Source organism: Asparagus officinalis, chromosome 4 (genome assembly GCF_001876935.1).
Source record: "Asparagus officinalis chromosome 4, Aspof.V1, whole genome shotgun sequence".
Taxonomy (NCBI): domain Eukaryota; kingdom Viridiplantae; phylum Streptophyta; class Magnoliopsida; order Asparagales; family Asparagaceae; genus Asparagus; species Asparagus officinalis.
This window is the reverse complement of record NC_033797.1, coordinates 116,108,498-116,136,328: the sequence shown is the minus strand read 5'-3', so window position 1 is coordinate 116,136,328 and position 27,831 is coordinate 116,108,498. Positions and strand designations below refer to the sequence as shown.

Below are 27,831 nucleotides of genomic sequence, written 5' to 3'. Positions count from 1 at the left end.
GTACTATACTTACAACATAACATGCTATACTTATAGGTTAACGTGCTATACTTACATGATAACGTGCTATACTTACAGTATAACGTGTTATACTTTCAGATTAACGTGTTATACTTACAAATCTTGTATTTCATATTATACTTACATGTTATCATTCTACACTAAGATCAAATTTAACTAAAATTACATCAATTATAACAAATTTAACTAATATTTAACTAATTGTTATGAATTCATAAAGAATAATGAGAAATTAGTGTGAAATAATAAAGTGAAATAACTAATGTGAAATAATAATGTGAAATTAATGGGTGATTAATTACAAAACCTCATTTAACTAACATTTTATCAAAAATAATGAATTTAATAATTTTTATGAACTCATTTAACTAACATATCAAATAATTGTCAAGGTTAAAATGAGAAATTAATGCTATAAACTTGGTAGTTGAGTAAATTACAAATTTATACCTTCAAATGCTAAGTAAGTTGGTGAGAATTAATTGATGGGTTATAGGAGAGAGTGATTAAATTAATGATGGGTTATACGAGAGAGTGTTCAGTTCTATTAATGGAGTGAGAGAAAGGAAGATGAAGAGGGGGAGAGAGATAGAAGATGGAGAGAGAGAGGGGAGGGGGAATTTTACCGTCAATTTTTCTTCTCTCTCTCGGCTCTCCCCATTTTTCTTTATTTTATTTGAGGGGGACCCACTTACATGAAGGTTATAAGTGGAATGCTATAATTGGTATTTATGAAAATTATATAGGAGGACCCACATATGAGAGTATTGTATTTTGAAATTGGGTTTAAAGATAAATACAAAAAGAAAATTAGGTTTAAAAATACAACTAATAATACTTGGGTTTAAAGATAAAGGTAAGTAAATAAATGGACATAAAAACAAAAAGCTCAAAATAATAATTAATCTTCCAGAAGACCGAAGGAAAGGAGAAAAAAGCGCGGGGAGAAGAAAAACCCTAATCTCTCTCTCTCTTTCTATGGTTCGATGGTGCCCGAGAAAGGAAATCGACCCACGAGAGAGTCTCTCAAATCCCATCACACGACTTGGAAAGACAAGGTATTTTATCTTTGGTTCGTTATTATAATTTTTCATTGCTGTTATATTTTTCATTATTTTATATTTAATATTTGTGAAGTAATTTAGCATCTCATGGCAAATCCTTTTGATTTTTACGGATATATAAGATTAATTGATGTTATTTTTGCAGCTTAGGCAAAATTGCTTGAGAAGAATCAGGGAAGAGAGAGCCCGTTTATTGTGGAAAATAAGGTCAAACGAACCGACTGCTGATAAAAAGGTTTGGTGTTAGAGTGAACTTTTTATTGTTAGGTTTGAATTCCTATTTTCAATACGCAGGTTTTCCTAAAAATCACCTTAAAATTAGGGCTAATTAGGGTAATTATACGAAAACTACCTTTTAATTTGAATTTATACATGAACCACCTTTAAAAATAGGTTTTTGTTTGCAATCAACCACCTTCTAGTCAAATTTTTGCTAAAAAAAACATAAATAAGCTTTAAAAATTCAAGTTCAAGGGACATGAGTTGTATCTAACAAAACCTGAACGCTAGGAAAACGAGTTGTGCCTTGAACGTGAGTTTTTAAAGCGCAATTTTACGTTTTTAGTGAAAATTTTGATTTGTAGGTGGTTGATTGCAACAAAAACCCACTTTAAAGGTGTATATAAATTGAAAGTGAAAAGTTGTTTCTTAATTATTACCCTATTTTTCAAGGAGGTTTATCGCCCTTTCAATAAAAGGGTTTCCAGTCCTTATTCACACAAGAAAGAAAAAGGGGAAAAGTTTGTATTCCTTTGATTATTTGTTGATGTTCCAGCAGAAGACACACATTTTAGTGAAAGTGAAGGATGGGTTTGGTTTTTAAAGAAGGGATCACTATTTATTTCAATATGCTTTGCAATCTCGAGCAAATTAGATGATGTTGCTCCTAATATTATTGCACAATGGATACTTGGTTTTTTTTTATATTCTATTGCGTACAGCATACCTAATTGCTCTCTGTTAGATCTTTTGTAGATATGAAGCTAGTGGCAATAATAATATGGATAAAATTGTTTGGGATTTCTTTCAATTCTTGGAGTGCTGTCACGGCAGACAGATGAATGATGGCTTGTGCTTACTATGTGATGACCCCTTTGATGAATTCCCATTTATAGTCTTAAGCATGCTTATGGTAGAGACATTAATAATTATCTCAGAACAGCTAGCTTTTCCGTTTCACCTCAGATTTGAGTCCTTTTCTTATTTGAGTTCTCTTGAACTCCCTCAAAACTACAAATGTGGATACAAAATCTAGGTGCTAAGATGTAAGGCTTGCCACCTTCAAATAGAAAAGCTTCGACACATAATGGGGAGTGGAGATCAAGGGGTGAGAATAAATTCTTTTAAATTTGAGTGGATAACTTTAAAACTACGTACTTCATCATTCATCCCTTTGAGCAATGTTGAATTTCATTATTCCTTCACCTAGTTTTCATGAGAAGAAAGTTCACTCGTTAGTGTATGACATGCAAGATGCAAAGGTCAATTGGCAGCTATGAGTTGGATGGTTCCAGAGTTGAACTAGTTTTTATATAATTCAATACTGATAATCCCAATTTCTGCCCGATTTCGTTGCTTGATTAATGGAGCTACTGTGTAATGAGTTTGATGAGGCAGCTAGTGGTATTCTTGAGTACCACCACACTATTTTTAAGAAAACACTTTAGTTCATTTTCATGCATCTAATTATTACTTGGTCAATCAACTGATATCGTGATTAATTAGTCATGGAAAAGGCCAAACATAAGGAGAACTGATTAAGTGTGGGAAACTACTAAGGTCGTTAAGCAGGGTTATTCTTGATTATGCTTGAGTATTACCAAGATCTCTTCTGTATTTCCATCCAATGCACTTTGCGATTAAACCTCGCATTAGTAGCTTTTCAACTGCAGATCTTGTAATGTCAGTTTGCAGTCTTTTAAACTGTGAGGTAACCCATGAACTATTTTTTAGTCGATGGATTGTATGAAACTAAGGTATTCCCTTGCAACTACAGTTATGAAATTCTTACCTTGGAAATAGCATAGGCCGTCAAAAGCAGCCACCAAAAGCTTTTCCTTTGATAATTTACGTTAAATCATTAACTTGATGACTTTTGGTGTACAGAGTTCACTACATGTTAGTTTATCACATTAGTATTTGTTAGTATTGCATGATTGAATCTAAGCATTGTTACACATCTATTTAAAGTTTAGGATCACTATAAACATCATATATGCATTTGTTTAAAAACAATTCCTCCAGTTTTTGCTTGTTTTATGATTTCTAAAACTTTTCATGATATTTTCCTTTTATTTTAATTTTTTGAAATTTTATCCAATTTAAAAATTGAAAAATAAACAAATTAGCTTTGTCCTTTCCCCGCTTAAGCCCTAAAAAGCATAAGCAGCACTTGCCACTTCTCTTCGCTGTCTGCATCCCACAATCTTGTTTATATGCCTTCAAGTACATTGCATCTGGCTTCTAAAAGTATCCTAATTAGTTTTAGAAAAATAGTACTTCACCTTGGATCAAAAAACCCTCCAGAACTCTGCTTCAGTGACTATTCTTGGCTCAACTCCCATTTAATTTGTTCTGTAGAAATAGAAGAATTTGTTGTATTCCAGATCTATGTCCTCCCGACCGTACCTTGTGTGGACACCCTTCTATCATCCATGTGTTTAATCTGTTTAATAGAATGATTAAGTGCAGTTTAGACTGTAATGGTTTGTTGGCATTTTTCTCATTTCACCCTCAAATACTCGTGATCTTTCCACATCATTTGCAAGTCAAAGCTATTTTGCTCTACAGAAATCTCTTAATTTACTCTGTAGCTTAGGCCTGTGCCTACTTGGTGCTTGCCACCAATCTGCCAGGCTTTGGCAGTTTTTAGACGTAATGCAAGTCTGAAAACTTTCTCCAGGACCATGAACATGAGCAAGTAAAATGCTTTCTGGTGCTACATTGGACTAACTGAAACTGGTTATACCTCTCTTTTTTTTTTGTATTTTCCTTTGCTCCATGTCCTCATTCTTGGTGTTATTGCTAGCTTCCAAACCCTGCTTTAGTTAACTACTAGTGTGCACCCCGTGCAAAGCACGACCTCTATTTTTTATTTTTGCTACAATAATTCTATATTTAATACAGTTTTTGTAAGCGCTACAGCAACATTTTTAATGCTACAGTATCGACCTACAGTGATAATACTACAGTACTAATACTACAATAATGTCTTTCGAATGCTACAGTTCTCATCTGTGCTACAGTGATTTATTGTGGCATGAATAACGAACATTGGATTCTCATGTCTATGCTACAGTAACAAATGCTACCGTAATTTGCTGTAACATTTACTGTAGCATGAATAGTGAATCTTGGATCCTCCCATTATTATAGAGGAATAGATTAGAGCTCTGTTCATGTTATCAATAGTCATCCATTACACTTCTGATTTAGTATTTACTTTCCATTCTGCACTACTTTAGTTATGTGAATAAAATTTTCTGTTACATGAGTATGTGCTTTTGTTTGGATTAGGGGCATACCACTTAAATGAGAAGTCTTTAATAAACCAGTATCATTTTGATCGACCCTCAGACTTTGAATTTGAAGGAAGGCTGTCAGGAAAGTCCTATAGATCTGGTCTTCATTTAAATCATTTGACTCAGATTGTAAATCTAGTTGGAAATGCTATTGGTCCTAAGAAACCAAACCCAGAAGTGATAAGAGGGAACTGGTATTCATTAGCAGAGGTCGTAGTCTCTTTTCTTTTCAAATAAAATGAATTATGTTATTTTTTTCCTTATACTCCTTCTCATGCTAAGCATGAAGGTTATTAGATGGCTTTACCTCTAGATGCTGGCTTTTTCAGGAAGTGTGAGTCTGAAATTATTAGGCAAAATGATAGTATGGTAGTACTAAGACACTGGCTGACCTTCCATTTGCTATTCAGCACACTTTCTTCAGTTATCAGAAGTGCTTGTTTTTCTTTCACTTTCTAATTTATCTCGTCAAATTATAGAGTTCCCAAATTTATTTCCATTTTTTACTGCATCATTGTTTGTTCTCTATGTGTTGTCATCTGTCTTTATAGTTGTTTCCTTTGTAGCCAGATTTTTACAATTATTGTTTCCTTACCTTATAATATTCTACCATTCGTTGTTTGGATTTTTTTTAGGTCATTGTGGGATCTGCATTCAGAGATATATTATCTGATGAGCTGCAGAAAATTAAGCAGCCACCTTCTAGAGACTGCCAAGAAACTTCAATGTCTAAAGATGTTGACTTCTTATGGGAATATGATGGTCCTAATGCAGATAACTCAGTAGAAATTGAAAGTGAAGACATCCTAATAGAAATGGAGAGGCTCCTTTACGAAGAGCTGAGAGAGGAAATGATCAAAAGAGGTAATTTGAAGGCCTTATCTATCGTATAGTTAGTGGAATTTGACAAGTTTTTCTTACAGTCAGACTACCTTCTTTTAGAGAGAACCCTAAGAAATAGTTTTTACATACATTATGGTAGAGTAACATATGATGTCCTGTGTGATGCATTCCTCACAGTTTGGTTCATTTTCCTTTTTTGATAAACCGCATGGAAATGCATGCTGCAAAATATTTGCCATATGGTGAATACCGCAGACTGGCTTATAAAAGTTTTAAATAATTTTTACTGCATTACTCCTACTTCCCTTCCACCGCAAGACATCAAGTCCCACCTCACGTCATTTCCTACCATACTAATGCTCAACCCTGTTTATTTCATTCAGCTATGGTTTTAGGGCTTGTTTTTTCATTATCTCAGAGCACCCTTTTAGATTGATTGTGTATTATATCTGTTTTCTTCAATTCCTTGTTATCTTTGTTGGTGCAAGTAATTACTTTTGTTAAGCATAGTATAAATTTTGTTGAGTCATCTGCCGATGTGCAAGATGCTGGGGAATGGGCCTATGGAGAAACTGACAGATGAATGGCTCTCCTCCTGCTCAAGATAGCAGCTCTTGTCAGAAGGCGTCGGAAACAGATCTCCGAATGAACCTCCAATGCCCAAGTTAGAATTTCCCTTTGGTGTATTTTGATAGAGAGAACTCAAAATGTCTCATTCTGTTAAGAAAATTTAACTCCCCTTTTACCATAGGTTTTTTTTTTCTTTATATTGGCACTTGGACGGTCAGATTAAGGACAGGCACAGGCACACATGTTCATATCCTAGTTTGCTGAGGGAGGACACATGTGTCGACTTCTTGTAGTAGGAAAAAGCTCTACTAATACTAATCCTTCTTTGATTTGAGGAGACATGTATTGGAGATAATGCAGCATGGCAGTTGAGAGGACAGGCATATGGGGCAGTTGCCTTGCCGAATTCCCCGCTCCTAGTGAGTAGGCCGGACATGGTATACGTTCCTGTAGGAGGTGAAGAACAGTAGGAATCATGGTTTTTGTTCGAGCTTGAGTTCACCAAGGGAAGATGATGTCAGGCTCAGGATTGAGATGGATGCTTGACCTGACATGGGGTGGTAAAGCTGACCTCTGCGAGCCTCTTTGTTGGACTGGTCTTGGTCAAGAATCGTGTTTCACTCTTGCCATGTGGATCTGGGGTCTGAACACATGGCATGCTTCCTTTTTTCTGGGATGAAACTAATATCATGCACAATAACTTATTATTCATTTGGTGGTCATGTTGTAAGATAGAAATATCATCTTCTTTTTGAACAAAGTTCACTTATCTTTTATTGTGGACAATACATGATTATTTTGGTGAACATGTCTAAGTCGGTAATAAAATATGTTGGCTGATTTTGTTAATAACGACGTGAGACCACGTTCATAGGGGTGGCAAGCAGGTCAAGCTGGCTCATTTGCCATCAGGTCAATTCTGACCTGAAGCATGTAAGTTCGGCACGACCTGATCCAGTTAATAAATGGGTTTGGTAAGGGTTAGGATGTCCAACCCATTTATTAAACAGGTTACCCCAACCCAACTCGTGATAAACTTCTATTCCAAAACAGTAACGGTTGCACCTTATACACACACACACATAACTATCAAGGAGCAAAATTACCATTGAATCTTTTGTCATTTCCCATGTAGAAAGACAGTAAAGCATCTCAAGGGAGAGAGTGTACTACACATATTCCAATATTCCTTTAATCCAATATTCCTTTAATCTCTCTCCTCCCTGGGAGATCTGCCCCCTCCACCGCCCCTATTGCAACAACCCAAAATCAAACCCAAGTGACCCCAAAGGAAGTTGCTACTTGACACGCTCGCCGCCACTCGCCGGTGAAGTACTTGAGAATCTTCAGGCGAAGGGTCAATGTGTTCTGCCATTTTTTGGTGAGCTGTGGGCACTAGTTGCCTGACTGAGGAAAGCTGTCATCGTCAACTACAGAGACCTCATCTAATTTGCACTACGGTATGAATAGAGGATAGGGTATGGAGAGGAATGAGATGGCTTACAGTCCTTCGGGTCATAGGTCGATGGGTTATAGGGGTATGCATATGACTCTTGTCTGTATATTTTGACCCATAACCGTTAATAATTGCTAGGTAGTCTGGTTGGGTAGTTTTGACCCTCTTACATGTACACATCATTGCAAAACTTTTAAGATTCGGGTGTTTTTGTCCTATTGACTGAACAAGGAATCCTTTTTACTACAAAACAGCATTGATTTGGTACGGGCTAATATCTGGTAGTCTGACAAGCCAACACTACTAGATTTCTTTTTTAGGATGCTTATTAGCCTTTTTTTCTGATCAATCACTTTATCTGATGCTTAATAGTTTTTATAAGTTTATTTTGTCTAGTTGGTAATTATTTCCAGAATTATACTGGATAATTTAGTTCAGAAATTGTTTTCCAGGTACATGTTATTGGGCAAATTCACTTGGGAATCAGAGATTCCTACGGATTCCCATGTCTGACATTAGTATTCGCTGGAAGGTAATATTCCACTATTCCAGTCTGTGACCAACATCACCGGTGCATTTCTGCATCTCCCAGTCTCCCACCATAGTTTGTAACCATAGTTCAATGTCATCCCCAGCACCTGACATGCCACCAGTTCATCACCATATTGTCTATTTACCACCACTACTATTCTCACTTTTACTCGCTTATGCCATTATCACTCCTACCTCAATGGCCACCAACACTGCCCTCGTTCTTGCACACATGGAGTTAATTTATGAATAATATGTTGATAAATATTGCTTTCTTGTGATCCTTATTTTGCATTGGTTTGAATATTCAGATTACATCAAACATGATAATGCAACATTTGCTGTAATCTGATTTCTGAGAATCAGATTCTCAGGAGATTTTACATGTACCAGACTGACCTCAGTGTTCCAGTTTTCCTCCTTGCACAGATTTTCTGTGTAGGAATTTTGGCACCAAGCACTAGTGGATTGATCCCTGGTCGTGAAATCAGATTCTTGGTGGAATCTCCTCAAATGTGGAGTTTTTGTGTAGAAAAATTCATTTTTAATTGAAAAGGCTATAGTGAAGAGTCAAATTTAATAGACTGGTCTAACTTTATTTTATATTTTATACTAAATGGGGATTATTTTGGTTTATTAATGCTAAAGTTCCTGAAATTCCCATACTTCTTGTTTCACAGATGTTGCTTCTATTATGTTGTAATCTTCTCATAGTTGATTTAGCAAGTAAGAGAAAAATAGAATAGAAGTAGACAAAAGTAACCTAAGGGCCAGTTAATTTAGAACATCTTCCGAAGTCTGAAACTTTGCATCATTTGAAATGATGAATGGTATCATTTCGTATAAAATATTGTCATTTATGATTCTTACGGAGGGGATGGCAAGCGGCATATTTGATTAAGTCAAAAAACTTATGAGAATGATCACATTGAAAAACATATGAAATGAGCTACGCAGAAACGTATAAACTGCTAGTTCTAAGACATGTGGTCAAAATTTCAATTGACATTCACCTTTATGCTTGTTCTCTCATTTAAAACTATAGTGTCCTTTTGGGGAAAGGAGTACAAACTATCTGTAGTTTGAAGGTGTATAATACTATGCCTGTGTGATCCTGAATCTCCTATTTGAGGACCCCTTATGCCACAGTCTTCTTTAACCAGAGAAGGAAGTGAGGCACTCACTATAGAATCGAAAAGTCCCCTAAAACTGTAAAACAGCATGGCCTAATTGAAACCTTTCTTTACCTAGTGCCTTGCGTTGACCGCAATCATTGGATTTCTCTTAAATCTTTAGTTTTTTTTGTGTTGGCTTGCATTATCGTCTGATCTTAAATCATGTGTTTCTTTTTCATTCTCCAACTCTTTGGCATTCTTGGACAATTTTGTACGCTGTTCTTTGGTGGTAGCTTACCCACTTATGATAGTTGCTTTCCTAAGAAATCGGCAAACATCTCACATAGGGGTATCATGTTCACAGTTGTGAAGGTTACCGAATTATTATAGACCTGTACATAGGTGGGCATTGGATAATAAAGAGACTTGATTGGTGATGATGATAATTAGGAGTATGACATTTTCCGGAATTATAGCTCCTATATGAATTATGAAGACTTTGATGTTTATGGAATATCCTACCAGCTTCTTGCGGAAATTACATGGACCCACTAATCGACGTGTATCTTCGTTTTTTAGGTCTTGGAAAACTATGTAATAAAACCCAGATTAAGGATAAGGTTTTGAACTATAGTCGCATCACCATAAAGAATAGTTTGCCTCAAGCCTTGGGTATTGTTAAAGTATAAAAGTATGTCCATCAACCCTCATCTTAACTTTGGAGTTCTGGTGTGGTGTAGTGACAGGGAAATTTGATATGGTATCAGCTTGGCCCAGATTCAAATCTCATTGGCCGCAAATTTCTAAAGAGGATTAAGAAAAAAGATACCGCTCTGTGAGTCCAGGTTTCAGCCCATGAACTGGGGCTCAACCTGCGGGTGATCCTAGAATATAAATGTATACCCCTCAAACCTCAGGCCAAATTCAGTGTTTTGGGGTAGCGGGAGAGAACTTTGACAGGTATATTCATGTATAAAGAATGTTCACTCGTTAAGATTTGTGAATTAGGCCTTGACACAATAGTTCTTCCCAGAGTGCTTAAACAAACATGCTGTTAATAGGATGCTTGTGGATAATTTTTTTACGGTTCTGTCAGTGTTTATAATTTTAAGTAGTTGACATGAGATTAATTGCTTTATCGTTCTTATCGCAATATGCCCTTCATGATGATGGACTGATATAAATGTTTTGCAGAGTTAGAGGCTTATGAGGAGGAAGAAGATTACTTGGCTCGGGCAGTTTTTGAACAAATCCAACTTGACAATAAACAGGTATGTAAAATCTAGGGAGAGCTAGTTCAAGCTAACAACTAGAAAGAATAAATGAATGTCTTAGGCATTGTTCATGCTTGTTTTATGCTGAGACTGTCCATGTGGCATGGTACAGTGCTCTCACTCAGTTTGGTCTAGGCTGAAGTCACCAATATTTGCTTTTTCTTCAACTTTACTGAACTTAGAAAGAAGGAACACTAGATCTTTAATGATTTCCAACCACTCCATGCTTTGCCTTTATTGCATTGATATCGTTGTAGTCTTCAATGTATTTTCATTCTATTTTGGTCTTTCCTTGCGTAAGGCTTGGAACTAGTCATCATTACCAACTAAAGTCCCTGTTAGTCTTTCTCAATCATGCATGTTAAAGTTTATTGAGGTGAGAGTTGTTGTAGGATTCTACAGCCAGTAGGTTGCATTCTGCTTCAAGTAGCCTGCATGCATATGGGTTTCTGTTCTCAGTCTAAAATATTTGTCTAGTAAACAATAATAATTCACATGTTCTGAGAATCACTTCATGTAGTTTGGTGCTTTACAACTATTAAAGTTTTTGTATTTGTATTGCGATTCTAGTAGGCAATAAATGCAACGGGTAAGATGTACGTGCAAATTATTCTGTATTTTCAGCTACAAAAGCTATTTACATTCGTGGATTCGAACTAATTTGAATAATCTAAAATACTAAAGCACCTTAAGATTACCTTATTTACTGATAAGGAATTTTATCCTTGGGTGCGTTGAAAGGGGTAAAGAGAGAATACGAGGAGAAAAAAGAGCCGTCCTTTTCTTAAGTTATGAGAAGTTTTGATCACCTGGAATAAAAATATGCCCCATGTTCTGGCTCCCTTTCACCTCAGCCCGTGTTCTGGCTCCCTATCCTCTTACCTTTTCTTTTCATTAACTAAACATGGGAAAAGAAGATTTTACACACAATATATCATTTCACTACATCCCCGTCTTTTGTTATAATGCTTGAACTCTTGTTTTCGAGACAGTTTCCACTTTCTAATGTTACTACTTTTTCTTCCAAGTTCAATCTGAACAGCACTATTGTTTAACTAATTTGGATGATAGGTCATCAGCAAGAATGACAAAGTATGGTGTCCCATTTGCAAACAAGGGGAGCTACGAGAGGCCTATCATTTCATTTATTGTACTAGTTGTAATCTGCGGCTGGACCTTGAAAATGATAAGGTTTAACGTCAAATTCTGCAATTTTCCGTTCATTTTTACTACATGAGCATCTTGAGAAGAATATTTATGCATAACAAGAAATAAAACCTTTGGTTATGTAATTTCCATCTCATGTTCATCAGGTGAACTTGGATTTTCTGAGAGACCGTCTAGGTGAAGTGCATGTCGAACATCTTGAAAGAGGGTGCAAGGTGATGCCAAAGTTTTGTATGGAGACAGTGTTTGATCTTACTGCATTGTACATCCAGTGCAAAATATGTGACACTTTTGAAATTGTCATATAACTTGTAATTTATGGAGGAACAAGAATTTCCCTTGAAATTGTGGATGAAAAATTATGTATCGGGAGTGCACAAAGGGGCGCATAACATGTCCTTTACATTATAAGTTTCAATTTTACTTCACTGTGAATGAAATTTGACCGTCAGACAATTTGACCATTAAACAAAACAAGTGTAAACTTAATATAAAAACGAAAATACTTTTTGGCTCGCGCCCTTCCTAGCTCGTGCCCAACTCGCAGAGAGCGGAAAGGGGGGTGGGGCCTATAGCTGGGCCCCATCCCCCCTGTTCCGCTCTCTGCGAGTTGGGCGCGAGCTGGGGAGGACGTGAGCCAAAAAGCAGAATTGTGATTCAAAATTAGGTTTGACATGTCCTGGATGAATTCTTTGAGCCTTTAAAATTTTGAATTTATCATGTTGACTTTGAAGATATCAAAGAAATTTTCTAGAAAGCGAACAATTCAATAAAAATCCATCAAAAACAAAGAAAATAATACGCTTTCAAGTCAATTTTTTTCGAAGTAGTTTGATGACTTTTGGATGTGGATAGATTGGGTTTTGAATAGTGTAGAGCAGTTTTTTTGTCCAAGATATTTAAATTGGTAGATGCTTGAATAGGAAATGCGGGTGATAATATAAGTGTTTTATGTTTAAATGCTTTTTTTAAAGAATCAATCATTTTCTAGATGCAACGAATTTTATAAAAAAATCCTAAGTCTAAGGTTCTCGGTAGGGCTGTCCATCCGGGCCGGGCCGGCCCGGCCTGGCCCGGGAAACCGGGCCCGGGCCGGGCAAAACCCAAGCCCGGACCCGAGCCCGGGTGGTCCGGGCCGGGCTCGGGCCCAGGCCGGGGCCTGAGCGGGCCGGACACCGGGCCGGCCCGGTTTGATTTTTTTTAAGAAATTTTTTTTTGTTTTTTTTTATTTTTTTAAAATTTTAACAAAACCATAAATCATAAATTATTATAAAAAATGTCATAAATTTAATTAATAACTTGAAATGAAATGACATAAATTACAAGTACAAAAAATGATAAAAATAACTTCTTTATTAATAATCGGTAAATCCTTTACAAATCCTTTACAAGTATAAATTTATTTCGAAATTCGTCGCATCACAATAGATGAGTACATCCCAACTAGGTTGGCACCTACTCACCCATATCACTATCATTTGCAACTTTTTTCGAAATAATTTAATTCAAATTTAAAGCTAAGAAATAAAAATTACAATTTTATGAATATTATCTAATCATTATATCTATCTGCTAGTCCCAACTCTTCAAATTTATCTTCAATCATAGCAATCCGTTCGATGCCTTGTGTTCGCTTCTCGTATCTCCACCAATCCTGTAAGCACATCACCGCTTGTACAGTATACGGATCTAAGCATGTCCTGTGGTCGTCGATCAAACGTCCTGCTGTGCTGAAAGCGGATTCCGAGGCTACAGTCGAAACCTGCACTGATAGTAAGTCACGAACCATGGTGGAAAGTATAGGATATGAAACTGATCCATATACTTTCCACCATTGCAAAATATCTAAAGCATTTCCTTGACATTTAACTAAGGAAGCAGATAAATATTCGTCTATTTCAGAAACCTCTAATCCTGATGAAGTTCCAGATCCACCAGTTAGTTCAGCTACCATTGCATACCTATCAAAACTTACACTTTTACCTCGACCTGTGCTCGAAGCTGAAGGTGCCGAAGCTGAAGACTGTTGTGTAGCTACACCATATCTAGCTGCATACTCATCATATAAGGTTTGAAAATAATTTCTAATAGCTACATAATGAGTAGTAGCAGTAAGGGTGGATCCATCATCTAAGTCTATAATCTGTCCACCATACAATGATTGTAACAAACTTCGAAGGCCAATTTCCTTCAAGCATGGATCAATAAGAACACCAATACCAAAAATATGAGGAATAGGCCTAAAATACTTATTAAATTTACTCTCCATTTGAAAAATTATATTTCCAAAAGTATCATCCATACGATATTTTGCAAAAAATTTTTGAATATTTAAAATTTGTAAAGCAGCTAAAGTAATAGTTGGATAATAACAACCAGATAATAACATAGTAGCATCATAAAAAACTTGTAACATCTCATTTAATTTACATATAACTGTCCATTCATCTTCAGTTATTCCATAAGCACTACCAGAGCTAGAACTAGAAGCATAAAAATTTATAAAATCATTTATAATTTCTTTATATTCTATTGCTACAGATAACATTGCATAGGTGGAATTCCACCTATGGTCAACATCTTTTGGAATTAGTCTAGGCTTATAATTTTTTCTTTTACAACATTGTTTCCATCTTTTAATTCTCATTTCAGAAGCATTATGCATATTAGTAACTGTTCTAACTTTTTCTATCATGGGTTTAATTTCAGAAAATGCACTTTGAACAATTAAATTTAAAATATGACAGATACATCTAACATGAAAAAGCTCACCATGACATGGCAATGACAAAGTTATTTTCAGAAAATCAACAGCTACATTATTATTACTTGCATTATCTAGTGAAAGAGTAAATATTCTTTGATCAATTTCTAGTTTCGTAAGTTCTTCAACAATTAAATTTGCAACATTAATACCAGTGTGTGACTCTTCAATTGCAATAAAAGAAACAACTCTTTTAAACATTTTCCAACTTTCATCAATCCAGTGTGCTGTTATACATAAATAACCAGTTTGCACTCTAGATGACCAAATATCAGAAGTTAAAGAAAATTTGCAGTTTAAATTTTTAAAATAAGAAATTATTTTTCCCTGTTCCTCAACATAATATTTTAAAATATCACGTTGACAGGTTTGACGAGAAAATTTTGTAAATGCAGGATAAAAACCATCTCTAAACAAATCTTCAAATTCATCATCTTCTACTAATTTAAAAGGAAGGTTTTTAAGAACAATAAACCTGATTACGCATTTCCGGGCTCGGGCAGCGTCATAATTCCAACTGCCGAGGGTACCTGAAGAGGATGATTGGGAAAGCATAGACTGCCGGATATCACCTTGTAGATTTTGGCCTTTGTTGTGTTTTTCAATATGCCGTTTGAGATGGTTGGTGCCGCTCTTATGATGAGCTTTGAATATCTGGCCGCACAACGCACATTTCGCATTCTGAGAGATGATCCTACCGTGTTCATCCTTGGTGACGTCTATCTTCTCAAAAAAATTCCATACATCAGACCTCGGCCTTTTTGGAGCTCTTGGTGTCGTAGATTCGTCGCCACCAGATTCAGGATTAACACCGGTAGGATGAGGAGTTGTTGTAGGAGGACTCATCTCTGGATCGGTAGGAGTTGCATGTTGCTCTTCATAATCAGACTCAGAAGCCATTTGTTGGAAGTATTAGAAAATACAAAAGATTATAGGATAGTATATTAGTATGAGATAGTATAAGATTGTATAAGAGAGTAGTAGAGAGATAAATAGATGAGTTTTGTTGTGAGGAAATGAATTGAAACCCACCTCTATTTATAGAAGCAGCCCCCTAGGTAAATGACCAAAAAACCCTCGAAAAATAGCCGTTTTTTTACCGTTTTAAGGGGCAAAACGGTCAAAAGGCCAAATCTGACCGTTAGGCCAGTTTTGGCCCCGGCCAAAACGGTCACGAAGGTGACCGTCCGGCCCGGGCCTAACGGTCACTTTTGTGACCGTCGGCCCGGCCAAGGATTTGACCCGGGCCGGGCCGGGCCAGACCGGCCCGGCCCGACCAAAACGGTCACGAAAGTGACCGTTCGGCCCGGGCCGGGCCGGGCCGGCCCGGCCATTCGAAGCCCCAGTGCCCAATTTGGGCACTGTTCCGGGCCCGGGCCGGGCCCGGACAGGGCTCGTCAACGGCGACCCGGGCCCGGACCCGGGTTTTGCCCGGGTTTCCGGGCCCGGGCCGGGCCCGGGCTCCGGGCTTTTTGGACACCCCTAGTTCTCGGACAGCGATAAGTCTAATAGAGCAAGTCTCTTTAAGATAATTATCACTATTCTTTGCAGGTGTCATCTTATTTCGTTCATCTTTTTTGTGCAGTCTAGCGAAGTTACTAATTACTTTGGAGTTCTAGCGAAATAAAAGAAATAAAATCATGGATATCATCTACTGGAAATCAAATTCTACAAATGAAATCATGGATGTCGTCTATTAGAAATAAAATCATGGATGTCGTCTATTAGAAATCATGGATGTCGTCTATTAGAAATCTAATAGATCATAGCCTAGTAACATATATGAGAAGATTTACAAATTTAACACAAACACTTAAAGTTAATTGCATTTTAAATTGTTAATAATGAGGTTTAAATCTAGTTTCATTATAGAAATATCATATTACAAGAATTAGCATCATATAAGAAGCAAATAGACACTAATATATTTATCCTTCCTCTCTAATTTAATATACTTATATTTTGTACTTTTTGACCAACCTTTAGAAATATAGATCAACAGTTTTTTTTGTACTTTTTATTATTTCTTAATTTTCTAAAGGAACAAAATGCTTTAGGGCCTGTTCGTTTGTTTTCAAAAAAGCAAGAAATGGAAATGGAAATAGTGGAAATCTCAAAATAACCCATTTCTTCCATTTCCATCCCTAAAACTCACCCACAACATCCAATAAAATATTATTTTCATCCAACAACTTATCCACATCATCTAATAAAATATTATTTTCATCTAACCACTCATCCACCACATCTAATAAAATATTATTTTCATCTAACAACTCATCCATCACATCTAATAAAATATTATTTTCATCCAAACATCACTCAACTCATCTCTTTTTATTATTTCAAATCACTCACATCATCGAATAAAATATTATAACAATTCACCTCATCTCATTAACATTTCATTTCTTCATTTTCATCCCAAAAAGTTATGAAAACACTTTTCTTAATCTTTCTTCACATCACCCAATAATACAATGACAACTCATCTCATCTCATTTCATTTCTTATTTTTAAGAATGAACCGAACAAAAGAAAACAAGAAACTACAGGAAATAGGTTTCTTATAATTCATTTCCTTATTTTTTTCGCCAACCGAACAACATCAAAACTAGTTTTCTTAAAAAATCACTCACATCATCCAATAATAAAAAAATTTATAATTTTCAGTATTATAATTCAACTCATATTTTTTTAATTCTTCTATAATACCAAAATTATAACTTTCTCCCACATAATTATTTTATTGAAATTACAAAATTCAATTTTTAATTTTTAGTTATTTAAAATTTTCTATATAATTAATATAAGCTTAACTTTTTTATTTTTAATCAAAATTAATTTAGTTTCAGGATTTGTAGTTTTTATAATAACTTTTTATTTTTCATTTTTTATATAATTGTGAAAAATTAATTCACATTTTATAAATATTTCTAAAATTAAACTTTTTGCCCAAATAATTTAAAATCTGAATTTATGTCAACAACTTTTAAATTAAATAATATCAAATTTTTAGTGAATTATAAATTACCAAATCTTTAATTTAACTACCAAATTTAGTTCTTGTTCAAAAAATTTCAAATCATTTTAAATTATTTATACGTATAACTAATATAAAAATATTACACATGTGATGATGACAAGCGGGCAACAAGTTGCGCCGCTAATCCTTTCTGAATTACAAAACCTAACCTACGAAACACATACTCAGCGAACCCTGTTGTCGCCACATTCTTATTCGCGAATTTCTGAACCCTCCTGAGGAACTCCACCGCATCAGCTGCAAGGAAACCAAACGTGTCGAAAGCGAACGGGATGAAGCTGTGGTGGTTGTCCTTACAAGCTTGATCATGTTTGCCCACCTTGTCCTCTGCCGCTCTATCCGCTGCATGCTCAACCTTGAACTCTCCATTACCAAACCCCACCAACGAAGACACCCCTGTAAGATCAACACAAGCGTGCTTCCCCCTGCTCCAACTATAGACAAGAACGTCTGCCGGCCTTAGAGTAGATCTAGCATCTCCAGGAGGAGTGAGGAAGTTGACCGGCGCTTCCTTCTTTGATGGGATCCCTGCTCTCTGGAGGATATCATACAAGACATCTCTGACTAAGTCGTGCCTGTACTTGAACCCCGGCTGCTTCTGACAATGGATGACATGCTCTCCAAAAGCATCCATCTGCGTCCTACGACAAACTGGACACACTGTCCCCTCCACGAATAAAGGAACCAACAAACTGTATCTAAGGATGGCCTGGTATTCCCCCGGAGTCATACGCTACCCCAAACCCTTAATAGGCGTGGCCAACAAGAAATCTTGGGCGTGCTTTGCCCGCAGGCACTCAACAATCGCAACCTGCCTCTCTGAAAGGTCAAACTCTGTCGATAAATCTCTACAAACGCCACCATAAAAGATGTCTGCCAAATAACGCATTGGTTTTGGGGGGACAGACCCTTTAGTGGTGATTTGAAGAAGATCAACCTCAGGTAGCTTGGCTTGAAGAGAGGCCCGAGCAGTAGTAAAATGCTCACCTAAAGAGACCTCACCACAACCTCTTAAAATATGGTCTTGGAGCTCGATGGAGTGAATCCGAGAGGCCACAAAAGAAAACTGTATGGCATCGGCCGCTGCATAGACCCCCAACCCGCCTGCCTTGATAGGTAAAGAGGCCAACTTCCATTGGAGATCCCCGAAGCCTGGGCCTTCGGATGTGACAATGCTCTCGACTGACCTCCGAAGCGCAATATCAAACTGAGTCGCCGCCTTTCCAAAGAGCTGTGGCGGGCAAGTCCTTAAGGCGAAATACAACTTGGACAAACCCGCACAAGCCCTCAAAAGGACGAGCTCGCACTGTGGATCCCTAAGCTGGTCCAACGCTTCCATTAACTGAGTCGCCTTCGCCTCCGAAGTTGGCATCAGGTTTGTAGGCATGGTGTTCTCTTGCTCAACGAAGGTTTATAAGTTAGATGCCATTGAGTCTGACATGAGTTTACCCTTTTCTCATATCTGCCATTCTTTTTTTTAATCATCAATACATTTCTTATTCTTCTATTACTATCTAATTCAGTTTCTCAGTTTATTTTTGAAGCATCTATGTCGTTGCTGAAAGAATATTTTGATAGCTTGAATGCATAGTTAGTGTTAGTTGCAGATAATCCTTGGTTAGTCAAGCACTCACTCTTAATTTTATTTTTCAGGGTCTAACTGAAGTCTAAACTTTAGGTTCAGTGCCGCTTTATTCAAAATAGTCAGTTTAGACTTTTTACCGAGATGATTCACATCTCTCGAGTATCACAGGTTATTTCCATAGATGGTAGCTGCTGATGTAATATTATAAACTAGACTTTTTTGTACATTTGTTTTCCACAGGATAAATTATTTTATTACATACATCTGTTCAACATCAAACAACATAATTCTCTACGTTTGTGGAGATAGCATATGAGAACAGTATGAAGATAAGTTACATAAAAGTAACATTGCCTGAAGTTAAAGAAGATGAGGACTTAAAAAAAACAATTTAAATGATAAAAAATTTCTCCAATAAATCTCATGTAGACAGTCACTTACATGCAATGGGAACATTGTTCTTGGCCTTGTAATTCTCCATCATATAAACTTGTTTGTCTTCCACTCTCTCAACTGATGACATTGACAATGGACATCGCTTCGACGCCAATGAAGACTAAACTTGAATCAGTATTTCTGTGATTGGTTTCTTTCTAATGTTTTTCTTGTGGTTCTTACATCAGTAATTCTTGAGATATCAATATGGACCCATAAATGCAAATGAAGTTTGAAGTTATTTTTCAATTATTTTTGTTTCATTTTTAAACTGGGCTGGAAATGATTTCCTCCCAGTATTTTGCCAAATTCAAAGCTAATTTATTAATATACTTGAGATGTTAACCTTGACGAAGCTGACTGATGATGATTTAGATGTCTAGTAGGCTATTTTTCCCTCCATTAGGTCTCTTTTGAAATTATAAGAGTGGAGAAATAAGTGTTTTCGTCAGGCTCTAACTCTAGTATTGTGAGTACTTAGCTAGCGATGAATATCTCCATCTATGAATTTTAGACGTTTTTGTTTATTAAAATTTTCTTCATCTATGAAGCAATCTAATAATCTTGCCATTATGTTTACAGGTTGTCTCATGGCAAGATTAGGGGAATATGTAGACATTGATCTTTTTCATGCAAATGGAGTAATAGAAAAAACGACGCAAGAGAATCAGCCACATGAAGATGAACATTTAGAAGAAAACTTGAGTCACATATCATGTATTGATGAACCGAAGATAGGTATGATGTTCAAAAGTTTGGAGGAAGCAATGAATTATTATAGTGCTTATGCACTATTAATTGGGTTTGGGATTAGAAAAGGATCTAATTATTTGTCTAAGAGAAAGAATGTCGTCACAATGCAAGTATTTACATGCTCTCATGAGGGTTTTCCTAAAAGCAAAGGGAAGGAGCCATTACTTAGGGATAACACATTTGAGAAAAGTCCTTCGAAGGAGATATCTAGCATCGAACTGGTTGCAAAGCAGGTATGCGTGTGAAATTAGATGATGAAGAAAATTGGATCACATTATCCTTTGAGAAGAAGCACAACCATGAATTAGTACCGAGCCCCTCAAAATTAAATTGTTCTTATTTCAAAGACAGTGGAAGTTCTTATTTTAGAAAATTCCTTCATATATTAATCCTCAAAAGAAGAAAACATCTCATAGTTCAGAACTTATCAAAGTAGGGAAATAAATGTGCGCGCGCATGTAGAAAATGCAACCAGAGAGGAACTATCACTTCCTTCAGTTTGTATTTCATATTAATTTATCTAAATGCAAATACACTATCATTATAGGAGCCCTTCACCATAAATGGGTTGGCAAAGAATGTGATTCAAAGTAGGGAAAACTCCACACACACAAAAAAAATAAAAAGAAAAAAAAATAAAAAACAACTGAACGAAATATAGCTACTAGCAATAACCCCTGATGGCTGATAGCACTGGCCATGGTAAATATGGGAAAAGGAGGGCCCTCCAAAAATGGATAAGCCATTAAGTCGAGATTTTACTCAACATATCAATCAAATAGTCAGATTTTTTACTCAACATATCCAACAAACAAAATGCTAAAGTGAACCTTCAGCAACCTTCAGCAAACAAAATGCTAAAGTGGACTTACATTAGCGCATAATTATCTCACAAAATTCATCATTTGATTCACACAATTCACTCACAAATTCGTAAAATTGCTATCAACTAAGTTTGGAGCACTGAGCACTCTCAACATGCTGCGGATCTCAATGTTGGTTGAGCGAGCGGCGGATCTCTGGCCAGCGGGCGGCGGTCTCAAGAGAGTGGACGGCTGAGGTTCGGGCGCGAGAGGGATCAATGGGCGCTATTGAAAGACACATAGGTCATGAGATGAGTCATGAGATACACATACCATGTATAATGAGTCATGAGATGAGTCATTTAGTGGTATGGTTTGAGGACATGGTTTATTAGCACATGATATTGAAATGTAATGATTCATAAGATGATTCATTGCATGACTCATAAGATGATTCATTGCATGACTCACTAGATTAATCATTGATATTTGATGATTCATTGCATGACTCATAGGATGAGTCATTCATGTCATGAACACATTTCACTCTATAAATATGAGCTCTCTCTCTTCATGAAAGGCTAATGAAAATTAAATTTCCATAAGAGAAAGAAAGAGTTATACCTCTTACTAAACTCTAGCAATCTTTGAGTAAGAGGAAGTAGTAGGATTTTAAGAACCCCGGGGTGGATATCTTGCCTCGCGTCTCAAGCAGCATCCAATAGCTTTTGGGTTTACTTGAAGAGTAGGAGATCCACTACGAAGAGCTTTCTGCATCAAAGAGAGCAAGCTAAAGGTTGTTCGATTCACTATCGAATCACGCTACAAAAGTATGACTTTCAAACATTGTATGCTCACTTAATAATAAGGATCATGTTAGATTTAATTAGACGGTCCATATGAATATTTCATGCTCTCTACATGCTTAGTATTTTTTGTACATACATGTCTTCCGTTGTGTATTCTGCATGTAGACATAGCACGATCAAACTATTCTTTATGGTGATGAGACTATAGTTCAAAACCTTATCCACGACTAAATAATGAGGCATCCTAGACAGAAAATCCCGTCTAGGATACCTAGAATTCCGTCTAGAATGCGTATCTTAGACGGAATTCCGTCAATAATACGTGTCTAGTATGTTTCCGTCTAGGATGTAGTATTCTAGACGGAAATTCCGTCTAGAATATATTCTAGACGGATTATTCTAGACGGAATCCAAAACCATCTAGAATACATCCTAGACGGATTATTCTAGACGGAATTTCCGTCTGAATACTACATCCTAGACGAAAAAAATTTCCGTCTACGATGAGTATCCTAGACGGAAATTTCCGTCTAGGATAGTCATCCTAGACGGAATTTCCGTCTAGGATGTTCTTTAATTTTTTTTAAATTTTTTTTTCAAAAAAACAATTATCCTAGATGGAATTTGAGCATCCTAGACGAAATTTCCTCTAGGATGCTATGCTACAGTGGGTTTTTTTTTGCAGAATCTACTTTGAGTGCATGTACATAATATTGAACAACAAAAAATTATATTCATATCCAACACAATCTAATTATATTCCAATATCAAATCCCATTATATTTAAATAATACATTCACCAAAATAGTAGAGAGATACATAAATTGTTTACAAACTTTTACATAAATTATTTACAATGACTATGACACTGTAGAAGCTTCTTCAACTCATTCCCTATACATTTACTCAATCCCTCTTCTTCTCCTTCTTCACATTCTTCCTCATCATCCTAAGTGTAACATAAGGACACAAACAATGCATCAATATATGTACAAACTGATCCGTAAAGAAGACCCTGTATAAAAGATGGTGAGCAATTTAATTATCTAGCTACTTGAAGCTAGATAATTTAAATATCTAGCTACTTTCTAGCAGAAAATAAAACTGAACCACTTGATCAACATCGACCCACAACAAAAGCAATTTAATTATCTAGATACTTGAAGCTAGTTGGACTCCAGATTTCACATTATCCCGATGGCAAATATCACACATTTAGCGAGTACATGTTACCTTTCTAATACAAGATGACATTGAAATGTTTTATTCAAAGTCTAGTATCTCTGCAGCTACCTTTCAAAACACAAATTAACTTTATAGATTTTTTAGTTGTGTTTCACGATTTCAGGTAAGGGTCTGTTCGGTTATTTCCTAAAAATCAAGAAATGGAAATGGAAAAGGTGAAAATCTCAAAAAGTACTATTTCTTCCATTTTCATCCCTAAAACTCACCCATAACATCCAATAAAATATTATTTTCATCCAACAACTCATCCACATCATCTAATAAAATATTATTTTTATCTAACCACTCATCCATCACATCTAATAAAATATTATTTTCATCTAATAACTCATCCATCACATCTAATAAAATATTATTTTCATCCAAACATCACTCAACTCATCTCTTCTCATCATTTCAAATCACTCATATCATCCAATAAAATATTATAACAATTCACCCCATCTCATTAATATTTTATTTCTTTGTTTTCATCCCAAAAAGTTATGAAAATACTTTTCTTAAGTGTGGATCACACCACCCAATAATACAATGACAACTCATCTCATCTCATTTCATTTCTTATTTTTAAGAATGAACCAAACAAAAGAAAACAACAAACTACAGGAAATAGGTTTCTTATAATTCATTTCTTTATTTTTTTCGCCAACCATTACAAGAAATAGGTTTCTTATAATTCATTTTCTTATTTTTTTCCGCCAACCAAACAACATCAAAACAAGTTTTCTTAAAAAATCACTCACATCATCCAATAATAATGTGACAACTCATCTCATCTCATCTCCATTTCTTTGATTTCCTTCTTTTTTTAGCCAACCAAACAATTCAAAAACCTATTTTTCTTAGAAATAGGTTTTATTTTCTTTGATTTCCCTCTTTTTTTAGGCAAACAATTCAAAAACCTATTTTTCTTAGAAATAGGTTTTATTTTCTTTGATTTCCCTCTTTTTTTAGGCAAACGAACAGACCCTAAAAAGAAACAAAAATACTGCTATGTCCTTTTGTTACTTCTACCTAGCATGCATGTGCTCAAGTCAACAGATAAAAGTAGTAGCAAGCAAATCTCCTAGAAGTGTGAGGTGTAGGATATGGGCATATCTTACAGCTTGTGATGGAAAATCAAGAGTCATGTGCCACTTTCTTTGTTTACCCAGGTTGAAGATTTTAAGTATGTTGATGGTTGATGATCGGTTGTTCTTAGCTCGATGCATAGGAAATTCGCAAGACACCTGTCATCAGAATCTAAAACAAGAAAACAAGCAGATCTCATCAGAGAGAACTAGCAGAGCAAATATATTATAAAGTCAAATATGATGAATCAGCAGGCATGTAGATTCAATGGACTTGGTGTATATTTATCGAACAGGTATACAAAGTGCAATAGGAAGAATTTGAGCTGTAGCTGCATACCATTAGAATAGCAGATTGCATCAAATCCTGTACCCACAAGTTCTGATGCACTTTGTTTAGCACCATAGTATACATTAGCCACATACACTACAGGCAATGGTTCTATAGCTAATTTATGGGGTCATGCATTTGGGATATCAAAGGTTTCAACATCTGCCACATACACTACCAGCAATGTTATCACATAAATACTGAAAAAATCAGTCCACCAAATGTATTATTAAGAAAAAAATCATATAAAAACTGAAAAAGTACTAAAAATTAAGAAAATATTATCACATAGATCCATCCAAAACCTCAGCAATCTCGTTCTTGTGTATATGAAGTAAAACAAAAAAGTATATGACAACTATTAACTTAGGAAATGTGACAGCAAATTATATCTGCAATAATCAAATGCTAACTGAGCTATAAAGGCATTAATGTCATTGATCAGCTTACAATAGGTTAAAGGCATCAATGTCATTGATCAGCTTACAATAGATTAAGAGTCATTTTATTCGAATGAGATGAAAAATCACCTTGTACTCCAGTTTCTTTGATGGTAGACATGAACTCCTGAGTACCACGCTTCAAAATAGGGTTGTAATATGAAAACAATGCAATAGGGCAAGATAGCTTGGGCACAACCTATAAGAAAACAATTGCATAGACGCAAAAATTATGTCAAAACAGACAGACTGCATAAACCCCTAAGGGCATTAGTATGAAGTTTAAAATATAAAAGCTGTTCCAACATAAAATCAAGGTTGTATACAGGCTACATTAATATTCAACTTTTAATGTTCATATTAGCTGGATATAAATACTTGCCCTATCACTTGTCTATTAACTTAGGTAACACTAGTTGTACTTAATGCTAATAATACCAAACTATATACTAAATAGTTAAACAAAAAGGAGACTAAACAGTTTACCTCTGGAAATGTGGATTCATTACTCTAGGAACAGAGCCCTTAATGCAGACTTTTTTTAGTCACTGGGTAAACAACATCAGTTTTTCCTTATCCATATGAATATACCCTTTTTGAATACATCAGTTTTTCCTTACCCATAGGAACTGCTTATCTTTCTCAGTCCATGAACTTCAACGGGCCCGCTCATCAGTTCTTTTTCTGCAGTCCACTATGTTAACGGCATTCTTTGTCTCACAAGGCTCAATTCTGCAGTCCACTATGTTAACGGCATTCTTTGTCTCACAAGGCTCAAGTGACTGTAAGAGGGATTAACGGGAAATTAGTTCCCCAAATGCATTCTTTGTCTCACAAGGCTCAAGTGACTGTAAGAGGGATTAACGGGAAATTAGTTCCCCAAATAATTCATTGCATGAGCAACAGAGCAAGTTTTAATGTTCAACCATTAGTCTTGATTCTATATTTTTGTCTTCAAACTCTAATAGACTTCCTTCATTAACCATAAAACCAAATTGTCTAGTTATATTTGTTAGATCTAATAAAAACTTGAGATCTAAACCATAAAGCCATGATTTAATTCAAAGAGATTAACAAGAATCAAAATGTGCGGAAGTGTCACGCCCCGCTTCCCAAAATACCCGGGAATCGGAACGTGAACAAGCCCGCGACGTATTAGATTGAGAAGAAATATACAATATCATTATTTTTCTCTTTTCTTTTCTTCTCAATCCAATACGCTAAGCGTCTAGAAATAAGTACAATGCGAAGTCACAGGTCCCCGATCACACATAGCAAGAATATAAAGACAACCCAGAATAAAAATAGACATATCATCAATGGTAAATCATCCCAGACATAAAATATGGGTCAAACGTACCCTTATACAAATCTGAACAAATGAATACTGAAGAGATACAAAATACAACGATCAGGCGAAAATAGAAAGAACTACAAAAGTAAGCTAAGACCATCGAACGACTGGAGGGAATAACTAAACTTTCGGCTTCTCCTGCTCCGTCTCCTGCTGAGAATCCTCTGCCCTAATGATCTCGTCCGGCTTCGGAACCGTTCTGACTTCGAGACCGTACTAAGCTGACGTACCACTCAGAACAAAACATGCGGGTGTTACGCGTCAGGTGGCATGCGCATACTGCAAGACCGCCCACAAGAAATAGAACGAACGGAAAATCATGCGAAAACTGATGACGATAACCGAAATGACTAAAACGAACGTGCAAAAAATGCACAACAAAATCAACATACAAATTCATACCTAAAACACGATAGACATCAGAAATGCATCCAAAATCGGACTCAGGTAACGAAGTCATGCCCAGCTAGCGATTTCAAATAATCATCGCCAAGTCACTAGGTATATACAATAGATGGATTTAATACTTTAAAAATCTAAACTCCGAGCGTACGACGTGAGCGAAAATAATCAAACAACGAAAAACCTCTATGTATATACCAATATGTCTCAAATTGGTAGATAATTAAATATTAATCCCGATCTATGTACTGGAAGGGAGTCAACTGACTGTCTACATCTCACAGAATCATACTTAGCCCAAGAAATGAGGTCAGGTACTAAACTATCTATCACTTCATCTCAAATAATCAAACAATCTCAATATCCTGCTGCACTCAGGACGTTCCACCTGTTACCCGCAGGCCGAAACAAAGACGCTGGCGCGAGCCTGGAAAACAAATAATAATCTCGATATCACCTCACCTCAGACCCACCCCAGGCCGAAACAAGACACTGGCGCGAGCCTGGAAAATAATCAATAATCACAATATCACATCACCTCAGTGTAGGCATATAAAATTGCTTATAGGTCCCTTAGCTCAGCTCGGCACAAACCGACAAACCAACGAGGCGACGAGGTTGACGAATCGCATGCAAGCAACGGAATACATCCATTCGCGTGTGGAATCAAGCCAAGTGTTCGAAGAGTCAACGAGTCATCCAACCAAGGGCAGACTCGGACGAATCACGATCGAATCAAGATCAGTTTCGGACTCGAACTCAGAAGTGGATTTACTGCCAAATCAGGAATCGGATTTACTACCAAATCAGATCAACAAATCAGAGTTTAAGTCAACCGAATCACGGACAGAACCGAAAAACGGATACAATGCAAAACGACGAAACCCAAACGCCTAAGGGGGCTTGGCCAAGGCCGAGCCACCCATGGGTGGCTCGGCCCCCCTTGGTTCATTTGAAAAGGTTGGATTTTTTGGAGGCGAAGCCCTGCTGGATTGAAGACTCAGAGGTTGGAGTTTTGAAGACTTGAGGACTTGAATATTCAGATCTGATTCTCGGCGAGCGTCCACGTAACAAAAGGCAGGAGTTCGAGAGAGAGAAAGAGCAGATCTGAGATCTACACGAGATCACACTCCGGATCAAAGCTTGGCCTTTGATCCCGAGAACTAAGGGCGATTATTTCCTTGGTGAATTAATCCCCCCCGGCTATTATTTCCTTCGGAAATAATACCCGT

The 27,831-nt window shown here is 36.3% G+C and overlaps 1 protein-coding gene across 1 annotated transcript; it reads left to right on the top strand.

Moving 5' to 3' along the window:
- On the top strand, positions 923-11,990 carry LOC109838013. Its single transcript, XM_020406423.1, has 6 exons — positions 923-1,079; positions 1,231-1,320; positions 5,242-5,470; positions 10,316-10,392; positions 11,467-11,586; positions 11,709-11,990. The coding sequence occupies exons 1-6, from the start codon at positions 1,008-1,010 to the stop codon at positions 11,868-11,870; spliced, it is 750 nt and encodes a 249-aa protein (XP_020262012.1). The 5' UTR covers positions 923-1,007; the 3' UTR covers positions 11,871-11,990.